This window comes from Lemur catta, chromosome 21 (assembly GCF_020740605.2).
Source record: "Lemur catta isolate mLemCat1 chromosome 21, mLemCat1.pri, whole genome shotgun sequence".
NCBI lineage: Eukaryota > Metazoa > Chordata > Mammalia > Primates > Lemuridae > Lemur > Lemur catta.
The window spans coordinates 16,194,947-16,212,640 of record NC_059148.1 but is presented as its reverse complement, the minus strand read 5'-3'; the positions used below and the strand labels follow the sequence as shown (position 1 = coordinate 16,212,640).

The 17,694-nt window shown below is 52.5% G+C and overlaps 1 protein-coding gene across 2 annotated transcripts; it reads right to left on the bottom strand.

Moving 5' to 3' along the window:
* Positions 1 to 1,493: 1,493 nt before the first annotated feature.
* TCN2 (transcobalamin 2) lies at positions 1,494 to 15,975 on the bottom strand. Of its 2 annotated transcripts, none has more exons than XM_045534476.1 (10): positions 15,873 to 15,975; positions 15,375 to 15,586; positions 11,511 to 11,703; positions 10,629 to 10,798; positions 9,461 to 9,616; positions 8,189 to 8,361; positions 7,871 to 8,057; positions 6,834 to 6,999; positions 4,129 to 4,244; positions 1,494 to 2,062 (listed from the first exon to the last, which is right to left on the bottom strand). In XM_045534476.1, exons 2-10 carry the CDS (start codon positions 15,436 to 15,438, stop codon positions 2,001 to 2,003), a joined length of 1,287 nt encoding a protein of 428 aa, XP_045390432.1. In that variant the 5' UTR covers positions 15,439 to 15,586; positions 15,873 to 15,975; the 3' UTR covers positions 1,494 to 2,000. The 2 variants fall into 2 exon arrangements, with proteins under 2 accessions (XP_045390432.1, XP_045390433.1); XM_045534477.1 differs by having other exon boundaries at positions 15,375 to 15,583; positions 15,873 to 15,971.
* Positions 15,976 to 17,694: the final 1,719 nt, after the last annotated feature.

The window sequence follows — 17,694 nt, the reverse complement described above, 5'->3', positions numbered from 1 at the left end:
TGGTCTCAGGGGTCGGCCTCTGCTGATCAGACCCCCATTCTGTCCCTCAGGCCCTGCACTGAACATGACTGTCCTCTCACCAACACTGCTTCCTGCCAGTTGGGCCAGATTAGACCCCTGACCTAGTGTCCCAGTGGCTTTGGGACGCAGGCTGAGAAAGAAAGAGGGGCCTTAGGGGTTTGAATTGGAAGGTGGCACAGTCCCTGCTAGGGGGGCACCTGGGGAAACTGAGTGAGGGGGAAGAGACAGAGGCTTGAGGGTAGCAGAGGTGAGGGAGGGGAGCCCTGAGCCCCAAGTTCAATTTCATTACTGCCTTTGGCTCCTCCCAAGTTATATGCTTTGGTTTGAGCAGGATTCAGTAGCTTCCCGCTCCTCAGAGCCAAACACACCCCAACGAAGACAGTCACTCCTCGAGGGAGGGTCAAACCCAGCTCGAAGACCCTGGAAAGCCTAGTGCAGGGGCGTCCCCTGTGGTTACCCTTCACCTTCTCTCCAGCCTGGCCTGAGACCTGCCACAGCCAGTCCCCCCAGTATGGGAGGGGCCTGTGGCCTCCTCAGGCTGAGTCTCAGGGGGCAGGAAGGTGGCAGGATGGTGCGGTGGCAAGTGTTGGGCACTGGGGCAGTGGCTGAGGATCTCAGCTCTGCCATCTACAGGCTGTGTGTGACCTGAGGCAAGCCGCTGACCTCTGAGTCTCCACCCCTGCGCTGCAGGCTTGTTACAGGAGAGCCCCAGGTCCCAGTCCTCCCTGAAGTGTCCCTCGCCATGATTAAGGAACAAGCGCTTGGGGGTTCTGGGTGCAGACACTCCACCTTGAAAACATGAGGCTTGTTTTGCATTTGGCTTCCTGATACCCCCATGTTCATTTCAATATAAAAGAATGTTTTAAGTCACCTATTTTTCCTCCCAAATCAGACCCTAAATATGCGAAGCTGATGCTCTAGGAAAAAACACATGTTTAATCTGCAGCTTAGAGGACTTTGAGCATGTCACCACGTCCTCCCAGGCACGTGGACCCGGACCTGCGTAGTACCCTGACTGTGCCTTGGTGAAAGGCAGGGAATGAGACTCTAGCTCCCGGGTCCTCGCCTCCAGTGGAATCAGGGCTCTGCCATGTGACCATAACAATCATCAAAGCGCTCAATTTTCAGTATTTTAATGGAGGAGCTGGGAGGCCACCCCAGGCCAGGTCTGTGTGTCCCCTAACCCACTCTTGTCTGTGGCCGTGTCACTTTCTCTTTTTGAGCATCAGCTTCCTTATATGCAAAACAGAGATGAAAACAAAAGTATCAACAACCTCACAGATTTGTGCAAGGCAGTGTCTAGCAAGTAGGTGCTCTGGAAGCAGTAGTCAATGTTGCCACTGCCGGCGTCACTCCCCGAGTGCCCAGGAGGTGGCTCAGGCCCCCTCCTCTCCTGCTCTGGGGGTGTCTCCCCGTTCTCCACTCCCTGCCCTTGCACCCTCTCTTGAGACATGTGGCACCAGGACACTGCAGCACGTGCACAGACGATGCTTTAATCATATCAAAAGCAGCAGCCCGGCTGCAGCCTCGCCAGCTACCACGCCACGACCAGCTCCGGGGCCACCGCCCTGACAGCGGGGTGGAGACCTGGGGTCAGGGCTGCAGCCCCTGGACCACACAGACCTTGTAGGAACAGGTGGTACTCACAACGCCAGCAGCCTGCAGACTTCTCTTCCTTCTGCTGAGGAGTCTGATACTTCATGCCCTTCAGACCACAGGGTGGCCTTCATGAGAGGCCCGTGGGGCCAGGCTGGCCAGACCTGGGCTGACAGAGTCCCAGGGAAGGTGCTTGGCTCCCTGCTCCAGGCTGGGCTTGGTTTAGGACCCCTGTAGGGATAGTGGCTGGGGCAGCCTGGGAGACGTTGCTCCAAGTACATAGGAGGTGACAGCAGTGTCAGGCAAGTGCCTATTCCAGGGGTCAGGAGGGAGGGTAGAAGCTCAGGGAGTGCGCAAGGCTGCTGGGTGAGGGCATCCAGGGGCTACCAGCGAACCAGCCTCAGCTCAATGGTTTCTCCATCCTTGGGTCTGTAGTCAGCAATACCTGCAGAAGCAGATTGAGCAAGGGAGGGTTACTGGGCAGAGTGTCCTGTGTCCCACCCCCAACCCCATCTTCTGGACCCCAACCCTGAGGCCAGGCCCTGCAGGATCCACTCAGGCCTTGGTGGTGGGGTGCTGGGAGCTGTCCAGAGCCAGCCAAGAGGCTCTGAACTCAGCAGCCACATGGTCCCCAAGGCTCATCTTTCACTGGGGGAGCCTCCAGAGAGTGGGGGTACAAGACAGCATGCTGGATGACAAACGTGAGGCGAAAGGAAGCAGGACCCCTGACAACACCTGACAGGTAGGGTCGCTGTCTTCATAACTCCCACGGGGCCGTCAGGAAGAGGGACTCGCTCAGGGTGGGCCAGAGGGAGAAGCAGGACCACGAGCAAAGTGTCCCGGGAGTCAGCCCTCGCTCACCAGAAAGAATCCAGGCTCTAGTAGGACAACTGGGTTTAAGCCCCAGCTCTAGTCCTTGGCATGTGACTTTGGACTAGTTATTTGACCTCTGTGAATCCCAGCGTCCTCACTGGAGAAACAGGGCTGCAACCGGCAGGGAGTTGACAGGAGCCTCTGAGAGAGCCCAGGTGTCAGGAATATTTCCTCTCAATGGAGGTGCTATGGTCTGAATGTTTGTGTCCCCTTGTGGATTGCTCAAGGTCAGGAGTTCGAGACCAGCCTGAGCAAGAGCGAGACCTCGTCTCTACTAAAAATAGAAGGAAATTATCTGGCCAACTAAAAATATATATAGAAAAAATTAGCTGGGCATGGTGGCACATGCCTGTAGTCCCAGCTACTCGGGAGGCTGAGGCAGGAGGATCGCTTAAGCCCGGGAATTTGAGGTTGCTGTGAGCTAGGCTGATGCCACGGCACTCACTCTGGCCCAGGCAACAAAGCGAGACTCTGTCTCAAAAAAAAAAAAAAAAAAAAGAGAGAGTCTGGGCTGATGCATGAGGGTGCTCATCACAGCTTGAGGCATAAAAGCTAAAACTGGAAACATTCTAAAAAAGAAGAGAACGGACCCAAAGGAGTCATAGGGAAGCAAAACTAGAGCCCCGAAATCCCTAAAATTACAACGCCCCTGAAATCCTCACTACCTCTGGACTTCTGAGCACGCGAACCAATGGCTGTCATATCGTGGAAGCTAGTTTGCGTTGCAGTTCCTGTTACTTGCAGCCCAGAGCAACTTAATGGATGATATCCTATGTGGCTATTACAAAGAAAGAGGATGATCTGCATATACCAACATAGAAAGATGTCTACAATACATTAAGAATGAACAAAACAGAGCTGCAAAACAGTATATGGAGCTGTGCTGTCCAAAATGCTTGTCGCTAGCCACGTGCAGCAACTGAGCACTTGAAATCTTAGTACCAAAAAAAAGCAGGTAAAATATGTCATTAATAGTTTTACGTTGATTACATCTTGGAATGATAATATTTTGGATATTTTGGGTTAAATAATATATATTACTAATATTAGTTTCATCAACTAGATAATTTAATATTATATATGTGGGCAACATTTTATTTCCATTGAATAGCATTGATATAGAATAATGCTCCATTTTTTTTTGAGACAGAGTCTCACTCTGTCACCCTGGGTAGAGAGCAGTGGCATCATCATAGCTCACTGCAACCTCAAACTCTCAAACTCCCAGGCTCAAGCCATCCTCCCACCTCGGCCTCCTAGAGTGCTAGGATTACAGGCGTGAGCCACCATGCCTGGCCATGGCTCCATTTTTTATGAAAAAACAGACTTACATATTTTAAAAAGTATCTAGAAGAGATTACACCAAAAGTTAAGAGTTGTTATTTCTAGGTAGTAAATTATAGGTGATTTTAATTTTCTTCTTTTATACCTATCTGCTCCTAGAGTCTCCATCATAACTTATATAAAAATTCTAAAAATTCAGTTAAATAAATTATATGCAATCTTGAATATCAATAATTTTATAAAGCTGTGGCCCAGGAAGGTTCAGGGGAAAGCTGGGGTGAGTTGATGCGGCCTCGTAGCTGAGTAAGGTTGGGGTGGGGGACATGTCCCCGGGTGGCAGGCCACCAGCCTCACCTTGCAGCAGAGGGGTGTCAGGATCTCGGAGGAGTTGCCAGAACTCACGTTCCCCGGCTGCATTCCCCATCACAGAGGTCAGGTAGGGGCCTGACAAGGAGGCCTGTGTTTCGTACCTACAAAAGGAAAGGCAAAGACAGAAGAGGCCACTGTTGTTCTAGCACCAGCAAAGTCCTACCCTGACGTTCCTGGGCCATCTCACCATAGGTCCATGGGTCTCACCTCCACCCTGCTCCTCTCCAGCCCCCTGGTACTGCCCGCTCAGGCTTCATCTTCTCCACATTGGCCATGACCATGGCCTCCAGGAAGGGACACCTATCACATTTTCAATGCAGCAGTTGTCCCCTCTCTGGGGACTGACGTTGCAGGGGACAAGGGTCAGAAGCTGCCAATGTGCCATGAGAGAGGGCAAAGCCCACGTATAGAGAGACACACGGAAGTGGGAGGTAGAGGCAGAGACACCTGGTGGTGGCACTGGGTCTCTGTGGCTCAGTGGCATTCCCCTCTTCTTGGGGCCAAGGTGTGCCGTCTTCTGTCTGATCTCGCACACTCCACACTCCCCATTGCGGAGAGAGTTGGTGTTTGATTTCTGGCCCTGACAACCAAGAGACTCCTTATCCACACTCTCCCTTCTCTGAGCACCTTGCCTCCAACTCAGCCTTTCTCCAACGTGTCTGGATGCCATTGCCAAAGGGACCCTCGTAAAACTCTGCGGGCCATGTCCTTCCTCCTTCCAAAGGGAGGAAGCAGCATGAATCAGGGCTTTCTCTAGGACAGGGGCTTGAAGAGGTGAGTGGGGATTTGCTAAGGGAGAAGGGAGAAGGGAGAGCAGAGCCGAGAGGAGGGGTAAGAACAAGGGCACAGAGGTGCACAGAATTGGGGGGACTGGGAGGGAATTTTAGGGAATGGTCTTGCAGAAGTGAGGGGTCTGGGAGAATGAGCAGGAGTGGTGCCAGGAAGATGAACAAAAAGGAGGGGAGATTGTCAGAGGTAACAGGGGAGTGATGTGAACAAATGTAGGTTCTAGAAAGAGCCCTCTGGGGTGCTGTGTTATCAATAGTTTTGGTCTTAGAGAGAGGGATTTTTTTTAGTTTTAAGAAAAAGAAACCCACACAGGGTGACTTAGACAAAGGGAAAGTATTGTTTTAGGGAATGTCCCAGAACAGCCCTTTCCCATTCCTTAACTCTCAGGGTACAAGTGGCTGCTGGGGCTACTTCCCTCCACATCTGTCTGTCTGTCTCTCCACTGTGCTTACACGGACCTCAAACCAGCCTTCCTGCCGGGCACCCACTGGCACCAGCAGGGAACTATTTCTCAGACTAGTGTCCGTGATGTCTTCCCTGGGGTCCTTGAACTCTAAATAAAAACATTAACTTCTATTTGTTTTTCATGGTGATGACAATATCCAAACATGCGTAGCAGCAGGTTCTGGGTAATCTCCATGTGTGCGAGACTGAACCCTGCCAAGGGCGCTCGATCTGTGTGTGGCCGTCCATGACTACGGTGCGTGTTGCTCTATGCTCTGCAGGTGACCAGAAAGAGGAAGAAGGTGGCCTTCATAGTGAACGGAGTGTCCAGGGGCCGGGAGAAGAGCACTCAGGCTCGACAGTGACTCAAGTACAGGGGAGTGCCGAAGCACAGAGCCCACCCATGCCCGGCAGCGTACGCCTGCACCTCCGCAGACAGTGCTTATTTGAATGTTATTGGGTTTCATATTTTTCTTTCTACGTAATTTGCAGTTGATCAGAATTTATAGCTGTCTAAAGCTAGAAAGAGAAAGGACTTTCTATTTAGTAAACATAGTAGCACGCATCTAAGTCATATTACAGAAGAAGGAGCTTAACCTGGGGTCTGGGGGCACTTTTATCCTTCGAACGAGGCACTACATACCCCTGGTCTGAGATTTCCTGGCCTAGATGACCCCAAGGTGCCAGCGATGGGCCTTTCCTGGTTGCAGGACATTGTTCTCTGGGAACTCATAGAAATTGGGGCCCTCTCAAACCAAGACACATCATTCTAGGGGAAAAGTCTGAGGTCTGTGTGACCTGCTGGAAGGGACTCAAGTTCTCTGGGCCAGATTCTTCACTGGTGACAAGAGGATCATGTCTGTCTTACGTAGGCATGGATAGGGCCTGGCATCGCACAGCACCCCGGACACGCCCATCCTCAGACTTGACTAATCTCAGGGTAAGAAGCAAGTTTTACACTGTCCCACCCTCTTGGGGTAATTAATAACAGGATTGGACCAAGATTTGATCATAAGAGTTCTTACTCAGATTAAAGCAAACCTGTACTGAGCACTTGCTACGTGCTGGACCCTGCACATATAAAAAGCACGTGCCACCATCTCTATGTATAGACACTAACTCCTGAAGTCCTCAAGTTGGCCCTGTGAGGAGGTGGCACAATGGGTGTCCTCCCTGAGTTGCAGGTAAGTAACTGGTTCTGGGTCCCTAGTTGGAGAGTGGCTGAGCTGGGATTCCAGTTGGGGGACTCCACTTTCAGAACCTGCTCTCTTACTGACAGTGCTGGCCCACACCTCCCTGTGTCCATGACAATGTGGGCAAGAAAGGAGTAAAGAAGGGAGGAGCAGAAGCTGGGCCAGTGCCTCTCCTGAGGGAACCCTGCCTCTGTCCACTGTCCCTTTCATGACCCTGTGTCAGGAAGGCGGGGTCGGGTGAGGGCTGGGAGGTGGGGGTCTCACGTGAATCCTCCTAGCTCATGCGCCATCTTCAGGACATCTTCCAAGGAGGACCCAGCAAGGACAAAGACGGATTGTTTGTATGGCGGAAAGATGCTGAGGACCTTTAGCGTGACGCTGATGATCTCTGTGGTCAGTGAAAAGGTCTCTGTAGCTGGTCTCAGCATAACTGTGTTGGGGAGAAAGCAAGGGCCAGCTGGCGCGAGGACACGGAGTCTGGATGTTAGTCCTCCTGTCTTTCCTCAAAGACACTGTGGCCACTGGACCTCGTCCCTCCCATGTTCTTATCTCAGTCAATGCCACCAGTACCTGCTCAGCTGAAACCTGGCTGCCCTTCCAGCCTCCCCTGCCCTCATATCCCCTCATGATCACGGCCCACCCAAAGTCAGGCCTCTCATTGGTTTCTCTGCCTCCAGTATCCCTGCTCCCCACTGTCTGCCACAAAGCACCCCAGACAGCTCTTTCTAGACCATGCATTTGTTCACATCACTCCCCTGTTGCCTCTAACAATCCCCAGCCCCTTTTCATTCATCTGCCTGCTGCTCCTGCTCATTCCCCAAGACCCCACTCTTCTGCAAGACCATTGCCCCAACTCCCCCAAATTCTGTGCACCTCTGTGCCTTTGCTCTTGGCTCTGCTCTCCCTTCTCCCCTGGAAAATGCCACTCACTTCGTCAACCCCTCTCCCAGATGAAGCCCTGATTCATGCTGCTGTCTGGGCTCACCATGTTGGGTCAGAGTTACCATAATGCGCCCCTCCCCATTCATCCATTCATTCATCCATTCATTCACTCAAACATTTCTTTACTAGGTGTCACAAAAGGTGCCCACCCAGAGCTCTCCATTTGATGTCTTCTTCCCCACACTGTGAGGGGCTAGAAGAGGTGACCACATCTTAGCTGCTGTGTCCCATGCACACCTACAAACTCGTGCTGACTTGGCAAATCTGGACTCAGCAAACCTCCCCTCACTGGGACATGCAGATGTCAAGAGCACTCAGCAGATTGGAAAGGGCTGTGCCCCTGTGAACGGCTGGGCTACCTCGTGGTGCCAGGCAGTCTGGGGAGATGAGATCAATGTATGTCTTGCGGTTCAGGACGGGCAGCAGCTGGGAAATCACGAGAGGGTTCTGAAAGGCCTCGTTTTGCAGGCTGGCCAACAGAGCAGCCTTCGCTTTGAGGCATGCTGTGCCTACCTCCAAATGGGACATGGAGGATGTCATCAGCATCTGGTGACAGAGTGAGGAAGAGAGGGGGAAGGTGGGTCAGCCAGCAGGGAGAAACCAGGTCTTCCAGTCCCTCACCAGTGCACCCCCGATTGACCCCCAGGGTAGCCATTGCTCCAGGGTCTCTTTCCCACCTGCAGTGCCAGTGGGGTGCTGTAGACATTCCCAAAGTGGCCCTTGGGTGTCTGGGCCCTCAGGATCTTCTCTTGCACCGTCCCAATGGCCGTGGTGATCTGTAGTCTCTTATTGGGGTTGAAGTGGGAGCGCTCCAGACAGATGAAGGCCAAGCCTGCCATGGCCACCGTGTCTGTGGGGAACAGGACATGTGATGGGCTGGGGAGCCAAGGGGGCCAGGCCAGGCAGGGCCTCAGGGGTCTGGCCATTGGGGCAACAGGCAGCCACCACAGAGTCTGAAGAAGGGGTAACATGGTCAGATCAGCTAGGGGCCCCAACTCAGCCCACTTTGCACAGGACTCTCCTGGTCTGGACACTGAAAGTCCTATGTCCCAGGAAGCCACTGAGTCCTGGGGAAACTGGTTGGGTGGGTCACTCCACTCCTTGGGGGGCTAGGGGTTAGGGAGAGAGACCAGAGGAGGGAGGCCCATGAGGACTTGACCCCACACCACTTGTTCCCAAACCTGGCTGCACATTGGAATCACCAGGAGAATTTTAAACCAACTGATGCCTTGGTCCACCCCCAGGGAGTCTCGTTTCATTGGTACATTGAAAACCCTCCTCCCCCCAGGTTCCCCAGGTAATTTTACTGTGTCCACAGTGGTTTTCCCACAAGCTTCTGAGGCAGAACAAACCCCCTCCTGGCAGGGGCTCTGCTGCCTTCTTCTCTAGGGACACCTAACCCTCAACCCACCACATCCTACCCCTAACCTATGTGACACTCACTTATGAAATGCCAGGCCTAGAAGAAACCTTGAATCACAACGAGAAGAAAAGGAAACGGAGGCCCAAGGTCACTCAGTGAGGAGGCAGGTCCAGAGTCCAGGGCCCAGGTTTTCTAGCTCATAGGATGCTAAGGTCATAGCTAGGTACCCAGGGCTGTCTCTGTGCCAGGCACACGCTGAGCCTTTTACTTGTACAGGCATCCTTTATCGAGATGCTGCTGGGAGGTCATCTTACAGGAGAAGCTGAGCCAGAAGGGCCACCTGACTTGCCCACGGGGCCCTACGATGAGTGTGCGATGGAGCTGGGGTCAGGATCCCCATCCAGCTCCAAAGCTGGCTCACAGGTGCCACCCGACGCCCGAGCCCTTGTCATGTCACTCCTAAAGGATTCGATAAGGAGGGGTCCCAAGGAAAGGTGAGCATGGGGCCAGGGCGTGGAGGCCTTCAGTGGGGACCGGGTGCTTAGGGAGTGCTAGGCTAGCACCTGCCAGGGTCTCGCCCACTCACCTACAGAGAGGTGGCCCTGGTGGAGATGTTGTTCGTGTTCCACAGCATACAGGAGCTTGTCCACCACGTTGTTATGAACCCGCTTCTGGTGGACACACAGGGCCAGGATGGCCAGGCCGTACTGGTAGTAGCTGGTGTAGGGGTGACCCTTGTGCGCTGGGAGGCGGGGAGAAAGCCAAGGGGTGGGGCTTCAGGAGTTGCCTCTCTGTCCCCTCCCCGCAACCAGCGCCGCCAGCACACAGGACCCCATTGCCTGCTCTTCCCAGCACCCTCCTTTGAGTCGTGGGATCCTTCACTGCCTGATTCACACTTGCTGAGGCCCCACTAACTGTCAGGCACTGTGCTTGCAGGAAGGAGTAGAAGATGGCAGCCAGGCACTGTGCAGATGGGGCCTTCACCATAACAAACTCTTGCTCATGAGAGCACGATTATAACTGAAAGGTGGAATGAAGTCCATGGAGCCATATAACAGAGGTCTCTGGGCAGCTAGGAGGGAGGTCAGGGCAGGATTCCTCAAGGAAGCGATGCTGGAGGCAGAGCCAAAGGTGGAGCAGGAGTGAACCAGAAGGTGCCGGGAGCCAGTCCAGATGGAGGGAACACATATGAGGCCCCTGGCTTGTGAGCTGAGAGCAGGCCAGCCTGGCCAGAGCCCACGAAGGGCAGGCGGGTGTGAGAACCAGAGAGATGGTGAGCAGAGCCTGGAGAGGAGGAAAGGGCAGACTGGCCAGGCCTGAGAGCTGTGCATGGAGCAGTGAGGGCCCCCACGGGGTTTAAGCAATGCTAACAAGATCAGATTTGTATGGAAAAGGCTCACGCTGGCTGTTGTGTGCTGGGTCAACTTAGGAGGCAGGAAAGTTAGCAGAGACAGACTAAGAAGTTAAGTAGTAAGGAGGCTGTGTGGTTAGTTGTCCCAGAAGGTGGATAGTTAGGTCAATCTTGGTGGCTGGGCATCAGGCCTTGCCAACAGAGTACACGTGGAGTGCAGGAAAGGCTGGATCAAGAATGCCACTGGGGCAGGCCCAAACCTCCAGGTGGATAGTGAGGTGGGCAGAATGGAAGGTGGGGAAGAGGCCTGGGGAGAAAACCCAAAGTTCTGATTCTCACCAGAGAATGTCATCTGATGAGCCCTCCCAGCTGCTCCCACCCCCAGAAGACGGTGTCCCCTCACCAATGGCCCTCTTCTCGTCCTCTAGGAGCCGCTTGAGCTGGGAGACCAGCCTGTCGCCCTTGTGGCCCCCGACAAACTCGCAGTTAGCCCTGAGAGCCAGCAGGTAGAGGCCCAGCTGGCCCATGGAAGTCTTGGCCTGGCAGTGACTGCTGTGATCGCTGGAGGCAGACCTAGGACAAGGCCAGTTAACAACACCTTTGTGAGAAAGCGTCACCCGGGTAAACCTTGCTTGGGGGGTGCCCCCGACCAACATCACAAAGTGGAAAAAATCCTCACAGTTGGAAACTTTTCTAGAACTGCCAAAAGTAGGTGTGTTGGCTATGTTGGTGTGAAGTGCATAACACAAACATTTAATAAACATGAAAGATTAAACTCAAGGATAAACTCTGAAGCCTCCTGCATCCAAATCATCTGTGTCTGCCCCACCCTTTCGGCCATGCTTCGACCGCACGCTCTCCCCTTTCTCTCCTCTCCCCACCCCGTATCTACTTCTCAAGAGGGAGTCCAAGCAGGAGGCACTCTGTGGTGCTCCTGATTGTCCACCTCTCATTCAAACCCCAGAACAGGCCTCTCCTTAATGCCCCTCAGAAAGGGAGCTCAGAAAGATGCTGCTTCTGGGCTCAGTATGAAAGAGTGCGGTCACAGATTAGCGATGTCTGCTTCAGGCACAGGATGGGGCAATATTGGTACGAGAGCCCTGTGTTAGCACCCTTGATTTAGTTCAACCAACCCCTTCAATCTACAGATGGAGAAAGGCCCAGAGGAGACAAAATTTGCCTAAGGCCTGACAACGAAGCAGTGACAGACCCAAACCAGAATCCAGGTCCTGTCTCTTAAGATGTGGTTCAAGACATGGGGAAAGAAGAGAGAGTGTGGCAATACCCCAGGAGGCACTGCTGGTAATTGAGCTTGAGGCTGTGCAAGTAGAGGTCCTCCTTGGTCCCAGCCTGTAGGCTGGAGAGGCGCAGGCCCAAGTAGATGCTGGGGTTCAGGTGCTCCGGGGAGAGTTGGTCCATCCAAGGCAAGAGGCGCTGGCCCAGCTTCTCTACCAGCCGGCTATCCACCTCTGGTATTTCTTGGGAAAGAAAATGGTGCAAATGAGGTCACAGGGCAAGGCCACCAGCAGGGAATTGCTTTGACTTTACCAGGATCTTCCCCAGGGAATACACATCTCTATTCCCCACCTCCACCCAGCATGCACCTCACTTGCAGCAGGAAGTCAGCCATACTGAAAGGTATGCAGGGATCCCAAAACAGCAGTTGGAGTGAGCCAGGAAGAAGTGGCAGGCTGAGGGCACAGGATGCTGTTGCCAGGCAACCACTTCATCCATCAGAGGTGACAAAGAGACTGGATGCCAAGCTGTGGGGTGTGCCCCAGGCACCGCGCCCGATCTCACTTGGTCCTTATGCCAGTCCTCTGACGTAGCTACTGTCATCCTCGCTTTGTGCAGAGGAAGAAACAGAAGTTCAAAGTTGTGTTGTGTCTTACACGAGGCTGCAGAGTCAAGGACGGACCTGACTGTGAAGGCCCTGCTCTTTGGCGCCCTGCTGAACGTGCGTTCTTACCCCTTAACAAAAACTTCAGCCCACACGCAGAACATCCGATTTTCAACCGCTGCAGACTGCCAACTGGTTAATTGGGGCTGGCTGGTGAAATATCCTCCATGCACACCTCAAAATCACTCTTTTCCTGCCATCTCTGTTTAAGTAAAGAGCCTGAGATTGTGAGGTGAGCTCTTAGAAAACAGGCACAGCTTGCAGCCATTTATCTGTGTGCTGTGGGCTTGGCTTGAAGCTGTGCGACCAAAATGCTGAGATACCCTGGAAGCAGAAGTCTCACGGATGTTTCCCAGCTCCAGCTGAGTGCTGCCTGCCTCCCTTGGGGAAGGGACCTGAGCTCAGCACAGGGTTGGTTGCCTTCAAGGCACTTTGAGCTTTTTGTCCCCATTTACTGCCTCCAGTTGCTGCTGGGCTTCAGCTACCCAGCAGTAGCCTCCACGGTGCCACATCCCAGGGGACCAAGGAAAGGAACCACTGCAGAGTGCTTCACCTGCCTCCTGGGCCTCTTGGCGTGAGGGCCAATGTTCCTGGAGCACAGCCCCATCTCTCTCCAGGTTTCCCAAAAGTCACAGATATCTGTTGCTATAAGGTGACCAATGACTGGCATGAAACTCTACATAATCCTTTACTGTGTGGGCTCAGGCCAGAACACCTGGCTGGTTTCTCACCAAATGTTAATTAAGAGAGACTGAGGGGTTGCTTCTCTTTTCCCTTTGTCTTGCTCAGAGCCTTGCTTTCTCTTTTTTCCCCCTGAGATAGGGTCTTGCTCTGTTGCCCAGGTTAGAGTATGGTGGCACAATCACAGCTTACTAAAACCTTGATCTCCTGCACTCAAATGATCCTCCCGCCTCAGCCTCCCAAGCAGCTGAGACTATAAGTGCATGTCACCACACCTGGCTAAATTTTAAAATTGCTATCAGAGATGAGAGTATTGCTGTGTTGCCCAGGATGGTGTCAAACTCCTGACCTCAAGGGATCCTCCTACCTCAGCCTCCCAAGTTGCTGGGATTACAGGTGTGAGCCACTGCACCCAGCTCACTCAGAGCCTTTCTTTTGTCTGTCTCCATTTCTGTAGGTCTCTCTCTCTCAGTCTCTGAGACTCTCTGGATCTGTCTCAGTCTTTCCCAGCCTCTGTGTCTCTGGTCATCTGTCCTTCCTCACCTCTCTTTCCCTGTCTCTTTTCTTGAAACTGGTAAGGGAGCCCCTGCCCTCACCCTGGGCTCTGACCTCCAGCACGATGAGTCAGGACAGGGTTAGAAGTGATAAGACAAGGAGGAGGTGGCTGTAAAGGGAGGCTGATAACCACAGTTCAACCTCCTTGCAGGAAGGAGCCAGGCAGATTCACCCAGGGTAATAAAAGTAGCTTCGGGCGGGCTCTCTCCCCACAGGCCAGCCCTGCCAGCTGGGACTGAGTGGCGCTGACATGCAGGAACACAGGAGGCCACCTTGCACTAGCGTTAGTGCAGCCATCCCTGGCAATGTCATAACCTCACAGAGCTTTAAGCTGGGAAAGCAGGTATTATACCATGGGATTCTGTCTCACACCCCACCAAGGAGGAAGGCAGGGGAGCATTCTTAGCCCAGGTGAGGGAATGAGACTGGGTGTGATTCAGTGACTCAGCAGCAGTGAGCTGCACCTCAGGCCCCAGTTCAAGGTTGTCCAGACCCTGAGAGGAAGGGGCTCTTGTGGGGTCAGGGTAATGGGCTACCAAGGCTGAGGACTGGGCCGACCAGGTCTGCAGGAGGGAAAGCTCAAGCTGGTCAAACCCAGGTCTCTCCTGGGGACTGTCTGGACAAAAACCAACAGCCCAGGGCTGAGGGGTCTGACTGCCCCTGTAGAACACAGGCCAAAGGCTTCTGGTGCTCAGGGAAGACCCTAGCTTGGAGTTCTAAGAACTGAGTTCGACAAAGCTCTGATAAAGGTGGAGCACCTTGAGCAGGTCATCTGGCCCTTCCAATCCTTGGCTTCCTCATCTGACACCTGGACATGACCACACCTGCCTCTAGGTTTCCCGAGGATCACAAGAGAGCATGGTGGTGAATGCAACCCTGCGTGCAGAGCGCAAGGAGGGAAGAAGAGAGATGGGTAGCCCACAGTCCTGAAGCCCTCTGCTCCCTGCTCCATGCCTGGCTCGAGAGCATGAGTGGCCCTGCTCCTGTGCACTCAGACTCACAGGTCCTGCGCGGTCCCGAGAAGCCCCCTGGGGCACAGCTGTGGGACACAGAGCCAGAGCAGACAGGGCCTCCAAATCTCCCTTCCCTCTGCCTGGAATGCTTGTCCCTCACTCCTTTCTTCGCCAGCTCCTTTTCCTCCTTTGGAACTCAGCTCTCATGTGGCCTCCTGGTCCCCGGAAATCCTGCCCTAACCTCCCTTCCTGAATCAGTGGCTCCTGGTTGGCTTCCTTTTCAGCAATCACCGTAGCCCAGTGTGTCACTTGATTTCTTTTGTCTGTCCCCTTCAGTAGAACATAAGCTCTAGGAGGGCAGGAATTGGACCTGTCTTGCTCTTTGTTCTTTCCCCAAAGCCTAACACTGGGCCTGGCACAGAAAAGGCTTAGTATGTGTTGAATGAATAAATGAACGAATGACTGAATTAATAGGGGAGATCTTGTCTGGTGAGGAGTCAGATGTATTAATCTCAATATAACATGCTGGCCGGGTGAGGTGGCTCACTCCTATAATCCTAGCACTCTGGGAGGCCAAGGCAGGAGGATCGCTTGAGCTCAGGAGTTTGAGACCAGCCTGAGCAAGAGTAAGACCCTGTCTCTACTAAAAATAGAAAAAAAAAAAAAATTAGCCAGGCAACTAAAAATAGAAAAAAAATAGCTGGGTGTGGTGGCACATGCCTGTAGTCCCTGCGACTCCGGAGGCTGAGGCAGAAGGATTGCTTGAGCCCAGGAGTTTGAGGTTGCTGTGAGCTAGGCTGACAACATGGCCCTCTAGCCCAGGCAACAGAGCAAAACTCTGTCTCAAAAAAAAAAAAAAAAAAAGTCAATACAACATGCTAAATGCTGAGGTCCAGGTAAGCCCAAATGGCTTTGGGAGCTCAGAGGGGCAAGATGAGTTTCCCCATCCTACCCCTAAGCCTCAGTTTCCCCAGATATATAATGAGAGGCTTGGACGATATAGTCCTCCCTACTAAGGACCCAGGAGGAAAGAGGAATGGGGTAGATGTCAGTTACTCACCACAGATCTCAGCGAGAGCCCCCAGGGCCCCCAGGAGGAAGAGGAAGGCCCCGAGGTGCCCCATGGCAGGAGCAGGTGGGTGAGCAGTGGGCAGGAAGTAGGACAAACTCCTAGGACTGGCCTTGCAGAGGCTCTCCTGACCACAACTGGTCACTGCTCCGAAAAAGGCAGCTTCCTGTCACTGATTAATCCTCTACGCCCGCTGTGCGCTGCTAAGTCAGCAGAGAGAAAGGGGAAAAGGTCTGTTATTGAGGGGGAAAGAAGACCAAAGAACAGAGGAAGGAAAGGCAGAGCAGCCTTCCTAGAGGTAAGGGACAAGGACAGGAGGAGGGCAAGTAGGACCATGTGAGACATCTTGAGGCCACCCACGTTCTGTCCCCACTGCCCGGGACCAGCACAGAGGGCCTGATGTCTGATCTGCCCAAGTCTGCCCGACTGCGCCTGCCTGGTGTTCCCCTAGCTGTTCCAGCAGTGGACCAGCAGGACCAGGGTGCCTACCTGGCGCTCCTCACAAAAGGAGCCCCTCCAAGCGCCCACCCGGGCCGGCAACAAGGAGCAGAACAGGGAGCTGCAGCTGCAGAGGTCACGTGAGCAGGACTGCAGGCGTCAGCTGTTCTCTAGCAAGGCCAGGGCGGGGGAAGCTGCTGGATCCAGACCAGATAGGGCCAGTTTTCAACAACAACAAAAAAAAAACAAGTTAAAGAATGAGATTGAATCAATTGAGTCACCAAGCAACGGAAAGCTGGGCTGCTTGCCAAGACCAGGAAAAGTAACCTTAAAAAAAAATCTCTGCAAAGAGGAAAACTAACAAAGGAGTCCTCATCTGCCCAGCCCCACAGAATCATCAATGTATATGAGTTAAGGAGTTTGAAATAGTTCTCCTGTGTGAGATGAGAGGGTTGGGCAAGATCATTCTAACAGTTCCCTTCTAGCTCAACTTGTAAAGATATTATGACCTTGAAACACCTCTCTCTAATCATTTCCAAATAAGATTTTTATTGCAATTATTTTTTTATGTCAAACTGCCAAGATTCATTCTTTCACAATAATCTATTTTTGTGCCTGACTTATCACATCTCAAGCTCTTGACATAGATAAATATAAAGATGTACGTCTGTTTACGGAAGTACTTGAAAATTTTAAAGAAGTCAAGCGCTGGAAATCTGGGTGTGGCCAGTAGGGGGAGAACACTTGGAGGTTCTGGGGAAGGAGGGATGCCAGCCAGGGACTCAACTCCTACAGAACTGTGGATTGGGACCCTCATGGTGGGGTGTGTGAAATGGAGCCAACTTCATCCTGAATGGGACTGCCCTGGTCCCCCCCAACCCTCTGCCTATGGTGGGTAATGGCCATTATGGTTCCTGCTATTCCAGGAGGGCAACATGGAGGAGGTGGCCACGGCAGAGGGTCTTCATCAGCCTCTGGTGAGAAGCAGCAGTGTCCTTTCAGAGGGTCACCTCTGATCCCCAAGTTTGCCAGTTTGCCACAGCAAAGGAGACAGACACCTACTTGCCTACCTGCCTGGACTCAGCACCAGGGTGTCAGGAAGCAGGAAATAGAATGACAGCGCATTTCCCACAGGTATTAGAAACAGAGTGACTAATTGGGAGTGTTTTGGATCATGTGTTCAGGGAAAGTGAAAAAGAAAAATGATCAAATCAGTTAGATCAGGATTTCTATTTGGGGAACTATAGCTGAGAAAGTGAAAACCAGCTTGGAATGAGAAAGTATAATGAAAGTCTGCCTATCCTGGCATTAGACTGGGACAACAGGCACAGATAAAGCCAGCAGCATTAACAGGAAACATTATTTCTACCAAGGTCATGCATGCAACAGCTATAAAGTGCCCTAATAACCATGTTCTTTGAGTGACTATGACTTTTTTACGGAGATTTCCTTTTTTCCCCTAAAACCCACAAACTACCAGAATTTTGCTATTTGAAATCATATTTGTAAGAACAAAACATCCCACTATTGCCTGGAAGAGCTAAGTCACTTTGACTCAGAGAAGCAGCTCAGATAAAGAATTTCTGGACTCAACATTCCACATTTCTCTTAACTTTGCAGTTTCCAAGGAAACAGCACTCTGGGTCCACTTTGCTGTCCAGACCCTACACACACAGCCCTGTAATGCTTTGAGCCTATCCAAACACTGCTTTGTTTACTTCACCTAACTCCACCCTTCCCCCAAATCCTTTGATCACCCTTGCCTTTGTTTGGTTAGAGCCCCATAGTTCCTCCCCTGGGTGGTCTTCCTCATTGCAATGGGTCAACAAGCCCAACTTCTTTGTTCCTGGTGGATTTAGGCTGATTGTACCAG